At 38.3% G+C, this 13,279-nt stretch overlaps 2 protein-coding genes across 2 annotated transcripts; one reads left to right on the top strand and one right to left on the bottom strand.

Moving 5' to 3' along the window:
- Positions 1 to 2,447: 2,447 nt before the first annotated feature.
- On the top strand, positions 2,448 to 3,906 carry LOC140851664 (uncharacterized). Its single transcript, XM_073243640.1, has one exon. It carries the CDS (start codon positions 2,670 to 2,672, stop codon positions 3,342 to 3,344), a length of 675 nt encoding a protein of 224 aa, XP_073099741.1. The 5' UTR covers positions 2,448 to 2,669; the 3' UTR covers positions 3,345 to 3,906.
- Positions 3,907 to 5,570: 1,664 nt separating this feature from the next.
- Positions 5,571 to 11,373, bottom strand: LOC105050980 (calnexin homolog). Its single transcript, XM_010931214.4, has 6 exons — positions 11,063 to 11,373; positions 10,898 to 10,967; positions 6,626 to 7,755; positions 6,422 to 6,493; positions 6,112 to 6,228; positions 5,571 to 6,023 (listed from the first exon to the last, which is right to left on the bottom strand). Exons 1-6 carry the CDS (start codon positions 11,141 to 11,143, stop codon positions 5,874 to 5,876), a joined length of 1,620 nt encoding a protein of 539 aa, XP_010929516.1. The 5' UTR covers positions 11,144 to 11,373; the 3' UTR covers positions 5,571 to 5,873.
- Positions 11,374 to 13,279: the final 1,906 nt, after the last annotated feature.

Below are 13,279 nucleotides of genomic sequence, written 5' to 3'. Positions count from 1 at the left end.
GGTCCAGGAGTTCCTGCTCCAACCAACCAAAACAAAATATTTGCAATATAAGATTCTTAAACTTGACATGCTGATATCCTTCTAAAACTGATAAAATGTTGACCATGGCTATTTTCTTCCAGCATGACCCCCCGTGCATTCACGTAAAGATGATCCTTAATTTTGAGAGGACTTTCCTTTTCTTAGTGCTGCTTGACGCGTGTATTTTCCATCCAATATTATATATACGACATGATAATATCTGATCGATGTACTGGTCATTTTTACATTTGTTGTGTACGTTCCACGTCACGTGATCTAGTGCATGCTAATCCACCGCAGCAGACACTAGAAGCTAATAAAATCCTGAGAACCGAATAAATCAATCACAAGATACGCACATAGAGCGGTGAAAACACATATCTTATAATTTCGAACAAGCATTTTGTCTTATGACATAAGATTCCGTTAATAATAAATACTTTTATATTGTAGATGGACCAAAAGCCATGCTCGTACTCTTGTACGTATATGAACCTTAGGATCAGGAATGTATTTTCTCCGTACTTTTAAACTATATTTCTCTCTGTTTTCTTTTGGTCTTCCTTATTTCTAAATCTTTCTACGCCAAGATATAGGTGAGGGCGAATCGTAGAGACTCGACAAATTTGTCACCCTCCCGTCGGACCACGGCTAAGTAAAAAGAGGTATTCCTTTTGTACGCATAGAAGTCGGATCTAGCACGGTTGTCCACGACCACATACCTCATAATAACATGCAAGCTTGGGGTTAAAAAAATAGGAGGGGAGGGGGATTCAAAAAGATGCCTCTAGCTTGGAAGTTTGAACGCTTTGGACGCACGGATTTGGGGTAAAACCTTGGACTCTGTCTCGTATGCGTGATCGAGTCCTTTGCAGAAAGTTTGGTGCGTTCCTCGAGGGTCTTTGGCCCCTCGTGCAACGCAACGGCTGGATAAAGTTTCTCATCCGGGTCTTGCTCTATTTCCACTGCTCCAAACTTTCTCCATGTCTCGAGTGGCTGTCAAAGATCTAAAATTGAATAACCGAGCTTGACCCAGCTTTAGAACTGGGAATAAGAAGGGAAGACTCCAGTAAATCCATGTTTCTTTTCAAACATTTCAAACCGATCAAATTAGGCTCAGCCAAGCTTTAGGTTATCCTGGTCTCGTTGATCAGCCCAATTCAAATGCTATTGAAGCTTGCCTAATGATCCATGGATCCTGGCTGTTCATGAATCTAGCTAGCGATCCTGATAATTCATGAGCCTATCTTGATAATCAATAGTTTTTGTGAATTAACTAATAGTTGTGCTTGATTTGTTCATAAGTTGAGCTTCGATTGAAGCTTGAGGTTGGCTTCCTTGCTAAACAGACAGATGCGAACAAGGTTTTTTTAGCAAGCTAGCTTCCTTTCACGAACAACTTAGTTTATTGTGTGGCCCTCGGGTGGCCATCCATTTGATTACCCAGGGTGCTAGAAATCATCAAACTAGTGTGACTCGATAATAAGATGATGACCTAGCTAGCATGGTCTAGTGGAGTTGGTCCAATGGGTGAGGGGTATATCTTTAAAGAAAATTTCACCTTCCTTCAGGATCATCCACCAATGGATCATCCATTGGTTGCTTCAAATCCTGTGCAAAGATGAAAGAATGGCTGACTTTGGAGAGCTCTGAGATCGATGTAGTGGATGATCGATGGTGGATCCATGCTAAGAGAGACAAAACCCTCTTTCGCACGAAAGACACACCCCTAACCCTTGGTCTAACCTGATTTGGATTGTATCTTTAGCACCAAAGAATGATTAATCTTCTTTAATTTATGACATCATATATTGGATCGTGCCTCGTACAAATCACAAAGCACCCTCGACTCCCTAATTCATCGAGCTGCAAGGATGATGGCGATCTATCCGTGGACTCGTGTGAAGGAAGGTGAATCTTTCTTTCGCGTGAAGATACAAACCCTGCCCGGTCTAACAAGGCTAGAATTCTTGACCCAACGTGCACCAGACCAGGTGGACCGGGTCAACGATCTACCATCTTTTTCCACCACCCACACGTGGATAGAGATGGTGGGAAACCAAACAATGCTATTCTCCGGGCGTCATCCGGCGTCGCAGAAAAGACCACGGACATGTTTCTAGCGATTCGGATCCTCAAAACATTTAAAAAGGAGATCAGACGGCGCTGAGACACCGAAAGACTTTGAAAAACTCAGTCAAACCGTCAAACCTGCCACCGGTACAAAACCAGAGGTCTGAAAAAAAAAAAAAAAAAAAGATAAAAGAAAACTGAACCTCCACCCACAAAACTAAACTCTTATAAAAAGAATCCACCGCAAGGTCCATAATATATGCGCTAAAGATATACTAAAAATTCTCTCCTGTATAGAATAGTAAAGCTTTTTAGATCTAACAATACCTTTCCTCTGATCTCAACCTCCCTCCTCCCAACACCTCTCTTTCCTATATATTCACTCTTGGTTTTAGGAAACGCATACTATTATTATTCTCTGTCTCCCTCTTTCTATGCACATATTATAAGTACGACTTCAAGCCCTTAATAGCTCCCCTCCTTTGTTCTATTACCTCTCTCTCTCTCTCTCTCTCTAAAAGAGTTCAAAGGAGGAGCAATATCTTATTCTTTCTATGAGGAGATAGATAGATGCGATGGGGCTCAAGTCCTTAAGCCTCCAGATGATGCCGTGGTGCTTCCACGTGGTTGGGGCCACCTGCCGGCCCAGCACGGCGCCGATCCGGCTGATCGGCTCCGATGGCCGGGTGCAGGTGTACCACCGGCCGGTGGCGGCGGCGGAGTTGATGAAGGAATACCCACTTCACCTCGTTTGCCGGTCTGACTCCTTCTTCATCGGCCAGAAGGTTCCCGCCCTCGCCGCCGGGGAACACCTCCAGCCCGGTCACAGCTACTTTCTGCTCCCCTCCCACTTCTTCCACTCCGTCCTTTCCTTCGTCACCCTCCTCTCCTCCCTTCCCAGCCTCAACGGAGTCGAGAAAAGAACCATCGTTAGGCCGTTCGACGTCCAGAAGACGGCGGCGGGGACGCTCCAGATAACGGTCTCCGACGAGTTCTTTCTTGCAGATAAGATGAAAGAAGAGGAGACGGAGGAGAAGGGGAAGAGGGTTTGTACGACAGAGGCGTTGGAGAAGGAGTACCGGCGGCTGGTAAGGTACAAGTCGGCGAAGTGGAGGCCGAAGCTGGAGACGATAAGGGAGGCTGCGGCGGATAGGAGGAGAGCGGGGATGGTGGGCTTTGGAGGGTGGTGGAGGAGGAGGCGGCAGAAGAGGTCCCACTGCCGCACACCAGCCAAAGTTGGGGGTTTGTAGAGGACAAAAGAAAAAAAAAAAGAAGGAAAAACAGGCGGACTGTGAGAAGGGGGTCGAGGAGCTCCTCTTAATTTTGTTTCTTTTTCCTTCTTTTTTTTTTCTTTTTTTTTTGCTCTTTTTTTTTTTTTTTTTTTTTTTTTGTGTATGTGTGCAATAGTTGCAGATGGTTTAGGATTGTAAAGAATGTGCAAAGTGATTGATGTACAAAGTAGGGTTCCAAGGGGAAGTTTAAAGCGGGAATATCTCGATTAGGTTTGTGAATTGTGATATTTGGAAAAGCTCTCTCTCTCTCTCAGCTTCCAGTGTTAGCATGTGCATGCATTTTTGCGCGCTTGTCTGCAAGCTGGATGGTGCAGCCTGATTGATAGAGATTAAAGAAGAATTCTAGTGTGAACTTGGCTCAGGTCCAAATAGGTTTAAATGATGGGACGAGCTCATATCACCAATAGCTTGTGTATTGTTTGAAGTTTGGGACCTCTAAAATTGGGCTCGTAATGTCTAAAACTGATGGGAAAAACAAATTTAAAGTCATTACTTTGAATACATTGAATGTAGAAATCTTATTCGATTCATAATTACGTTGTCTTGGTTTTGTAGAGTTGTAAATGGTTCACCTTAATATTTCTTTTGTATTAAATTAATTAGTATACATAATTAAAACTTTTTCATTTGGTTTCTTTTCTATTAAAACAAAGCCTATTTTATTCTCCTTGGTAATCTTCTTTGCTATGCAATTTAGTGGGTTTAACCACAGAGATGAAAACCAGAGGGCTGTCTCATCACACCGCTTGGCCTCGTCTATTCTTTGGGAATCTCCATATTCTATATCAGCTTACGTGCAGCGATACATCTCTATTGAAAGAAGGAAGGGCGATGCACGAGTTAAAAAATAAAATAAAATAAAGTTAAAGATTAAAAAGAAAAAATCAAAAGAGTGGAAGAAGGCGTCACAAACTGACGTACTCCACCCCTCCTCTCTCCCATTTCTTATATTGAGAAAATCAAGAATTCTAATTTTTAATTTTCTAATTCATCTAATTTTTAATAGAAAGGTAGCTATCAAAAGGAAAGTTTTTTTTTTTTTTTTGATAAAAAATTATTTTTTATTTCAAATATAGCCGTAGACGTCTGATCTTCGTCAACGGGAGAAAGGGGCTGGTGTCAGCTGACAGCTCACCCTCAAGTCTCAACTAAAACAAATGTTGGTACTAAAACAAATGTTGGTACTGGTCCCCTCCATTCATTTGCCGGAACTCTTCGGCAACAAATGGGCCCCAACTCGGGTGGGTGGGTGGGTTTGTTTCGTACGAATCAGGTGTGCATACTTCTAATTTTTCGTACCGAAACGACAAATGTTAAAATATTCCCGATGCCTCCATGTCGAGCAATTGGGCTTCCAATGGGCATTGCCACCAAGAACAGGCCGGACGGCCTGACCAAAACTAGGCTAGATCCATATTGGATCTAGCAGCTATATGAAGCTGGCGCAGGCCCACGTTATCTGAATAAATTGGGGACCAACCACCTCTTAACACATGGCAAAAGAAACAGTATTGTGAGCATAGCGGGAGCCGTGCAGCACTGCCCACATTGGATAATCGGAAATTGGCGCTTCCACTCGCCACATCGTCCGGACAGATCACGAAATTAAGCTAATTCGGGTGTATGAGTCGCATCCACATGACAGGCCATCTTAAGATAGGATTGTCATGGCTCTTAGCGTAAGGTCCATGGACCAAGCGAAAACACCAGAAAAATCAGCAACTTCATTTTTTCGTCTAATATCGACTTGTATGCTCTAATATTTGATGAAACAATTAATCAGTGAACGGATCAACAGTGACAGCAGGAGCATAGAGTCAGCCTAAGAAACAGGTCCAAGCAGTGCTGAAAAATTTCATAGTTTCTACCGATACAACATGAACGCAGAGAACAGAGTAAATGAATGCAAGACAAAGATACATTCAAACAAAGAAACACACGAAACGCCTAGCCTAGAGATTAACCATCTGAACAAAAGAAACAAACAGTAGAGAAACCACACTAGCCTGAGATCGCAGACTAATATTTCGTTTTTTTTTTTTTTTTTTCTTGGTAAAAACGGACTAACATTTCATTAACATGATACTGGAAACTGAATAATCCGAGACCACAAATTCGGTTCTGTCAACAACTACAAATAAACCATTTAAAGGGGGAAAAAAAAAAACAACAAAAAGCATCACATTCAGCAATGGTCTAATTACCATTAATCAATAAGATGAAAGGCACATAATTTTTGAACTTGGAATGTTCTAAGGAGATATTTGTAGGGATGATTAGGTAATAAGGTGCTCGGTCTCAAATTACAATCCCACACGCAAAAACTACCAATCAAACTTTTGAGCAGAAGCAGAGAATGCAAGGAAAAACTTCCCCTGAGATCGATTATAGCCAGGGATGATAAGAATCTGATATCCACTCGAATCCTAAAGCTTAAAAAAGTGCACATAAGATAAGGAGCACATTCAAAATTTGGACCTATCTACCCTATGTCTCCCTCCTGGTCGATCTCCTAGGGCGTGGGGCTGATGCATCCTCCTCCTTTTCGTTCTCCTCTTCTTTCTCAGCACTGCTTCCAGGCGCATCAGCCTCAGTAGCTGCATCACTCTTGGTTTCCGTGGTGGGTCTAGCAGGAGCCTGCCCAAGTGAAAAATTGTATCAAATAGAGTCCCATCTCACGAAGTGGAAGACTGAGAGGTTGAATGGCAACGATGAAAGATCTTACCGCAGGTTTTTTTCCACCAAAGAGAATCTTGGTAATGACTGTAGCAATAACCACCACAACAGACACCAGGACTCCAATAGTCAGGTTTGGTTGTTTCTCTCCCTTCTCGATGATATCCTGCCAGACAAAAGGTTTGAGTTCCAAGAAATTACTCAGAAGATATTACCGAGAGCAAAAAAATTCACCCACAAGGACAAGTTATAAGATAGGTCAAACATTTTAACTTTTCCAAATTTACTTTATGAACAGCACAAGGAACTCAGACAAGTTTCCAGTTTTGAAATTAATGAAAATCAAATTTTATGCTTACAATTATCTTGATCTTGTATGCCCCCAGGAAAGGAATGTCGGCTATCTTGTAAAGACCATCGAATACCTTTTTCTGGGACACCAAAAAAATTGTGTTAGAGATAAATTGATTCCGAGCATAAAAGAGATGACAGGGTAGAAACAACAAGGGAAGAGCCAATAGCCTAATATCAGACAGCATGATAGAGCAGAAGAGAGAGATCACCTGAAAACCTGAAAGCCCATCTGAAATACCAGCAGCTGCCTCTTCAGCCTTCTGTTTCTCTTTCTCCACTTCATACTTGGGCTTCCATGATTTTTCCCTGTAGGACTCAGCGAGCTTCTCATCACTGGCTATAAGAATATTGTCAAACAAAATGCCATCCTGCATTGTCCAGATCTCGATACCAATAGAAGCAATCGGCTCAAAGTCAGGCTTGTCGAGCTCAAAATAGTCAGGATTAGGTATCTCCTGCGGCTTCCAGATTCCCTTGTAGTTTGGGTTGTCAATTAAAGGAGCATGCCATTTCCCCTTGTAAGCTGGATTCTTCTTCATTGGCCTTGTCCACTCCCCACAGCCAGGTGCTGCTTCGCACTTTGGGTTATCGATCTTAGGTGCCTCCCATTCTCCATCCTCCTCGTCATCCCAATCTTCAGGTTTGGTGGCTTCAGGATCATCAATTTCCTCAGGTTCATCATCCAGCCAACCTTCAGGTTTAACAGCATCCTCATCTTCAATCTCTGGTGGAGCATCCTCATCCCAGTCATCAGGCTTAACAGCATCTGGATCTGGAATCTTAGGCCTCTCATCCCAGTCCTCGGGCTTCTTATCATCAGGATCAGGAATTGTCTTAGGTGGGATAAGTGCTGGTTCAAAATCATCAGCAGACAAGAAGTTCGCTTTCTTCTTTTCCTCGCCATCAATCAAAATCTTCAACTCATTGTCAGGTTTCAATACAGCAGTGTAGACATGAGTGAGCTTGTCAGATGGGACAGATGGAGGGTATTTGAGATGGTGCTCGATAAACTTCCCACTCTTGGGATTCTTGTGCTTAAGGATGAAATGCACCTTATTTGTGGATCCACACTTGTCAGGTCCAAACATAATGGTATAGGGAGACTCATTATCAAATGCCTTGGGAATCCATCCAGCCTCTTGAGGGCGTAGGTACTTCAAATATGCACCTCCACATTCAAGTCCATTCTGAAGTCGAACTTCAGACTGAAGGACAACGGTTCCATCCTTGAGTGTGACTGGCTCATCAAGTTCTTTGACTATTGCATACTTCCTTGCCTTCTCACTCACAAGAAGACCATAGTCTTCATGTCCCTCGCTCTTGGAATGTTTCCATACACCTGAACTAGAAAACATCAATCAATGCAGAACAGAACAGCTGGATGCCAACAAATTGTCTTAGAAACATAATGTTGGAAGAAAAGATGTTAGGAAGACAAAAATAATGGAACAGTATACCATATACAGCATTGATTTCTTTTGTAATGCGGGAAAGCCACACAAAGCAGCTTATGCAGTTTAAGCATCAAGGATTCATGTTATTACAAGCTCACCTAATAATGGTAGACTCGATTGTTGCCTTATTTGCTACAAGAAATAAATTCTGCACATGTATGCAATGCTAGTATTTTAAGCAAAAAAAAATAGCACCGTTTGCAAAACTACAATATTTTCTGTGCATGCATGCAGAACAGTTCTTAAACCTTCTTACTCAAACGTGCTATCCTATTCCGTGAATTTGTTAGAATGCATCCATTACTAATTCTTTTCAACATGCTACCAACAAGAGCATACACCAACCAAGATGAGGATTGTGGATAACATGCAAGAGTTCAACGGCTGAAAATAATTCATGGTAGAGATTGTTCAACAGGCAACAACTGTACTGCTATGTGAAATAAGGCAACAGCATAGGTCAATTGCATTTCTGTGGATGCATTTACTATAATGTATATGTGTGTGTGTACCCACAGAAGTTTGAGCACAGATTATTGTTGAAATAAGTTGTGAGACTTATGTTGACTCCCATTACAGATTTACCTTAAGCATATGAAGCCAATAAGCCACTGCATGTGATACCCTACTTCCATAAATGCCTACTTAAGTGTGTATACATTCCTAGTGGAGGAGGTGTGCAATTGTGAGAGAGAGAGAGAGATTAACTGCAGAATGGTGGATATTTATCATCCATGTGAATTTCATTAAATAGGAAACAAAAAAGAAAACCAAAACTTCATGAGTTATTCAGATCTCGTCCATTTATTAGATACTAAGTACTGGTAAATAAAATATGAAACAGTCACTTCTTCAATTGCATGTACCACATACTAGGTACTAGCTTCCATAGATGCAGCAGACAATAATAACATATGTCAGAGCCCAAATTATTAATTAAAGTTTAAATATAATAACAGATAGGAAAGATCTTGTTATGCCAATCATATGCTTGCTTGACGACTAGCTTCCTTGGCTTCTAGCTTAATAAGGTTAACAGACTTTTGTTAATTATTTTCTAGATTTACATGTCATTTTATATTGCTAGCTTATTATACGTTAACTCTATATTTTGCATTAGCACATCATACAATATGAAGATACATTGGCCCGAAAAAAGACATTATGTTTAAAAACAATTAACCCCACCCAGGAATCCATAGAACTCAGTAAAACCTCAATTACATAGGTCAATAAGCTTAGACAACTTTCCGTCAGCCTGAAGATATCAATAGAATCCTGTCTGAAAAAAACTAAGGAACCAAAGGAGTGCCAGCCAACCAAAAGAACAAAGATTCTTGGGGGGAGTTGGGGGGAGGCTTATTTGTAAACCAAACAGGGAAAACTTTTCCATGTTCAAGCATAAGAAGTGCTAGCACACCAAAAAGGACCCAGTGCTAATACAGTCGTCAAAAGAAAAGGACTATCATCCTCCAACAGGACCATAAATTCATTTTCAACATTGTCAAGATCCAAATAAGCTCATTTCCAATAACAAGAGAAAAAACACTGCGGTGGTTGTTAATGTGGTTGAGTGAGCTAGATTTTTTATTTTCAATTTATGTTCAACAGCCGGTGTAGCAAGCAGTATAGCCTTAAAAACTGATAATTTAATAAAACAAAACTGTCATAAATTGACCATGCAATAAGGTAAAAAGCACTTTATTGACCACAAATTTTTTATTCACGTGACAATATGACATCTAGAAAATAGATGACAACTTACTGCCCAAGTTCAATTAAATTGTGCAGCTAACAATGGGGTCACACTGCCTTGAACAGGGTATACAACGTCCATACATCACATAGGCATCTTCAAACTAGCATTCTTCTTTCTAGAAACAATCCAGCACACAACCTAGCATTCATTCTGAAAAAATTCATCCAGACCTCACAATAGCATCAACAATGTCTGGGTCCTTGGGGAAAAAAAACACATTTTCTTATATGGTAGAATTAGCATGATAGTGATCAACCTAAACGAACAGACCCCTTACGATGGATTAAAAAAAACTACCTCAAGCACTACAACACATAGAAATTGTTCCCAGCGTAGCAAACTAGCTTGTTGATACATTCGCTAATCGATCAAATGCAAAGGTAGGTGCACCACAATTTTATCAGTAATGGTTCATGTCACTTATAAAAACTATCTCAGGCTCCCATAGAAATTGTTACTGGTATAGAGAACTAGCATGTTCGTATATTTCATTAATTGATCAAAGCAATGGTAAGGTGCACAATAATTTTTACCAGTAATAGTTCGCAATGCTTACATCAAACCCATTATATTGTATACAGCGCCATACCTAGATAACTTATTTTGATAAGTCTTTCTCCCTCGCACACACACACACACACACAGAGATGTATGTATAGGCATCTAACTGCTGTAAGCACTTGAGAGCAATCTAGAGCCATTAAATTCTCGATCATAGAGTTCACTAGTTTTTACTGCAATGATAATCCCAATGTTACACATGGCATGCTAGCTTTTATAAATATATAGTTTGCTTATCTGAACACACAGATAATGAAAACTATGCGACATGCACGCCAATAACCGTTGGGTCAATGGTCAGGAGACAACTACAAACTATGAAGGCCCTCCAAAGATTTTCCTCGGATTGGTATTGGTGCGCTTTGCCTAATTGATTTCCATATAAACACATCAGCGGTCATTCAAATAGTACTGAAGTCTAAAGTAGGATCAAAATATTTATAATAAAAGGGGAAAAAAGAAAAGATATCCTTCAACCGTAGACGTTGGAAGGCCGACTACCGTAAATAAAAATAAATGATGATGATGAAGCTGATAATGATTTTGGCGTAGATCCGTTAACTGACACTAGCGACCGTCAAAAGATCGGTATACCGAGTCGATCAGACCAAAAAGATAAGAACTTGAAACTTATCTACTCCTAACAGAAGAACTTAATGCTGGCATTTGGCTAAGGTAGAGATATGGATCGGATCTGGAAGCTATACCTTTGTAGTCCTCCTTCTCTGACACGATCCACCGCCCCTCGAAGGCCTCGTCGAACGATTCATAGAACAACTGGAGCATAACCCATCAATCTTCACCGATTATAACTCCAGACACTCAAAAAAATAAATAAATATATAAAATCGCCATTGTGAGGAAAAAAATACCGGATCTGCAGCCCAAATCTGGAGCACGAAAGACGCAATCAAAAGCAGGAGGAGCCGCGGCGCTATCTGCCACCCTCCCATCGTAGCCGTGGAAGGAGACCAGGTAGGAGAGGAGAATTGGAGATCACAGGAGCGGATCGCAGTGAAACCCTAACCGTGGTTCGGGATCTGAGGTTTGGATCATTCGAGAGAGGAGAAAGGAGAGAGAATCGGAACCAGACACGGAGCGAGATATCAAGAGAGAAAACCAACGGCGGAGATGGGCCGATGGAAACCGCTCGTCGGCTGCTATCCCTTCCAATTCCACCCTCATGCGAAGCCAAGAGCGACCGCAATAAAACATCGCTGGTGACTTGTTTCGTCCAATCACACCAGAGAACACGTTGATCTGGCCAATAGAAACACGACACGTCAGATTACTGGTGGCCTTCTCCAGGCGACGCTGTATATACTTGGGAGGGTTGGTGAAACCAAGGATCAAGATCTAATAGACTTTCCGGAAGGTTTGTAGGAAATAATAAAATGACCGGTTCGACCATGATTTGGCGAAAACCTTATCGGCTCCGAGTCCCAGACTTTGTTGCAGCCGTAACGGTTTGTCACCGTATGCCATGGTCGCAACATGTGGTAGATAGACGGTGAGACGAAAAAAAAACTTTAGGGTTGCGTTTTGGATAATTTTAGAAGATAATTTAAATTATTTTAAAAATAAATTATTATTATTATTAAATTATTAATAATATTAATTATTATATTTAGTATATATAGATAATGTTACAATAAAATTACTGAAAATCTTGATTGATATATTTGGTATGACAATCAGGTTATCGATAATATAAAATTAAATTTTTAATATACCTTTTTAATTTTATAATAATATTATTATTATATTATATTATAATGATATTTATATAATCATTATAATATAATATAATATATTTTAATATAGTATATTATAATATTATATTATGATATTATAATAAACTATTATAATATATTGTATTATATTATATTAATAATATAATATATTATACTATATTATTATATATAATAACATTATATTACATATTATATTATATTAATAAAAATATTATTATAATATATTATAATATTAATATATTGTAATATAATATAATATAATAATAATATAATTAATATATTATTATATATAATAATATTTATATAATATATATTACAATATATTAATATAATATATAATATTATATGATAATATAATATAATATAATATATTGTTATATATACTAATAATAATATAATAATATATAATAATATAATATTAATGATATTTATATAATTAATATAATAATATATTTTAATATAGTATATTATAATATTATATTATGATATTATAATAAACTGTTATATTATATTATATTATATTATATTATTTTTAATATAATATACTAATATAATATATTATACTATATTATTATATATAATAATATTATATTTTATGTTATGTTATATTAATAAAAGATATTATTATAATATATTATAATATTCATATATTAACATATTACAATATATCATAATATAATAATATAACAATATAATTAATATATTGTTACATAGAATAATATTTATATAATATATATTACAATATATTTATATAATATATAATATTATATGATAATATAATAATAAATTATTATAAGCTATATTATTATATATAATAATATTATATTATATACTATATTATATTAATATAAGATATTAATATATATATATTATATATTATATATTATTATAATATATTATAATAATATATAGTAAAATAATATTGTAATAATATAATAATTTAATTTAATTTATTACCTATGCTGAAGATATAAGTCAGACATATGATGAAGTCTATAGGACCGATGTCATAGCACTGTTGATGAATGCAGTGGTGGAGCTACGTAGAGGCACAGGAGGCCATAGGCCCCCCCTCCCACCCCCCTTAAAAAAAAAAGGACCGAAACTCCCCCCAGACAATGAACGAGGGGTAGAAAATATTGGACCGTATGTAATTAGCTAGAGATGGGCACTTGAAGGTAAATCTAGCTCTACAAGGTTTGGGCCATGTGTCTTAAGTTCAAGATAAAGGCTTGGACTGAAGTAGATGGGGACTTCATCAGTTTGACATTTAAAAATAATTGAAAGCAGTAAGTAGTTAGACATGAGGCACAGCCTCGTCCATCGATCAGATGG

The sequence above is a fragment of the Elaeis guineensis genome, chromosome 9 (genome assembly GCF_000442705.2).
Source record: "Elaeis guineensis isolate ETL-2024a chromosome 9, EG11, whole genome shotgun sequence".
Taxonomy (NCBI): domain Eukaryota; kingdom Viridiplantae; phylum Streptophyta; class Magnoliopsida; order Arecales; family Arecaceae; genus Elaeis; species Elaeis guineensis.
This window is presented reverse-complemented; position numbering and strand designations above follow the sequence as displayed.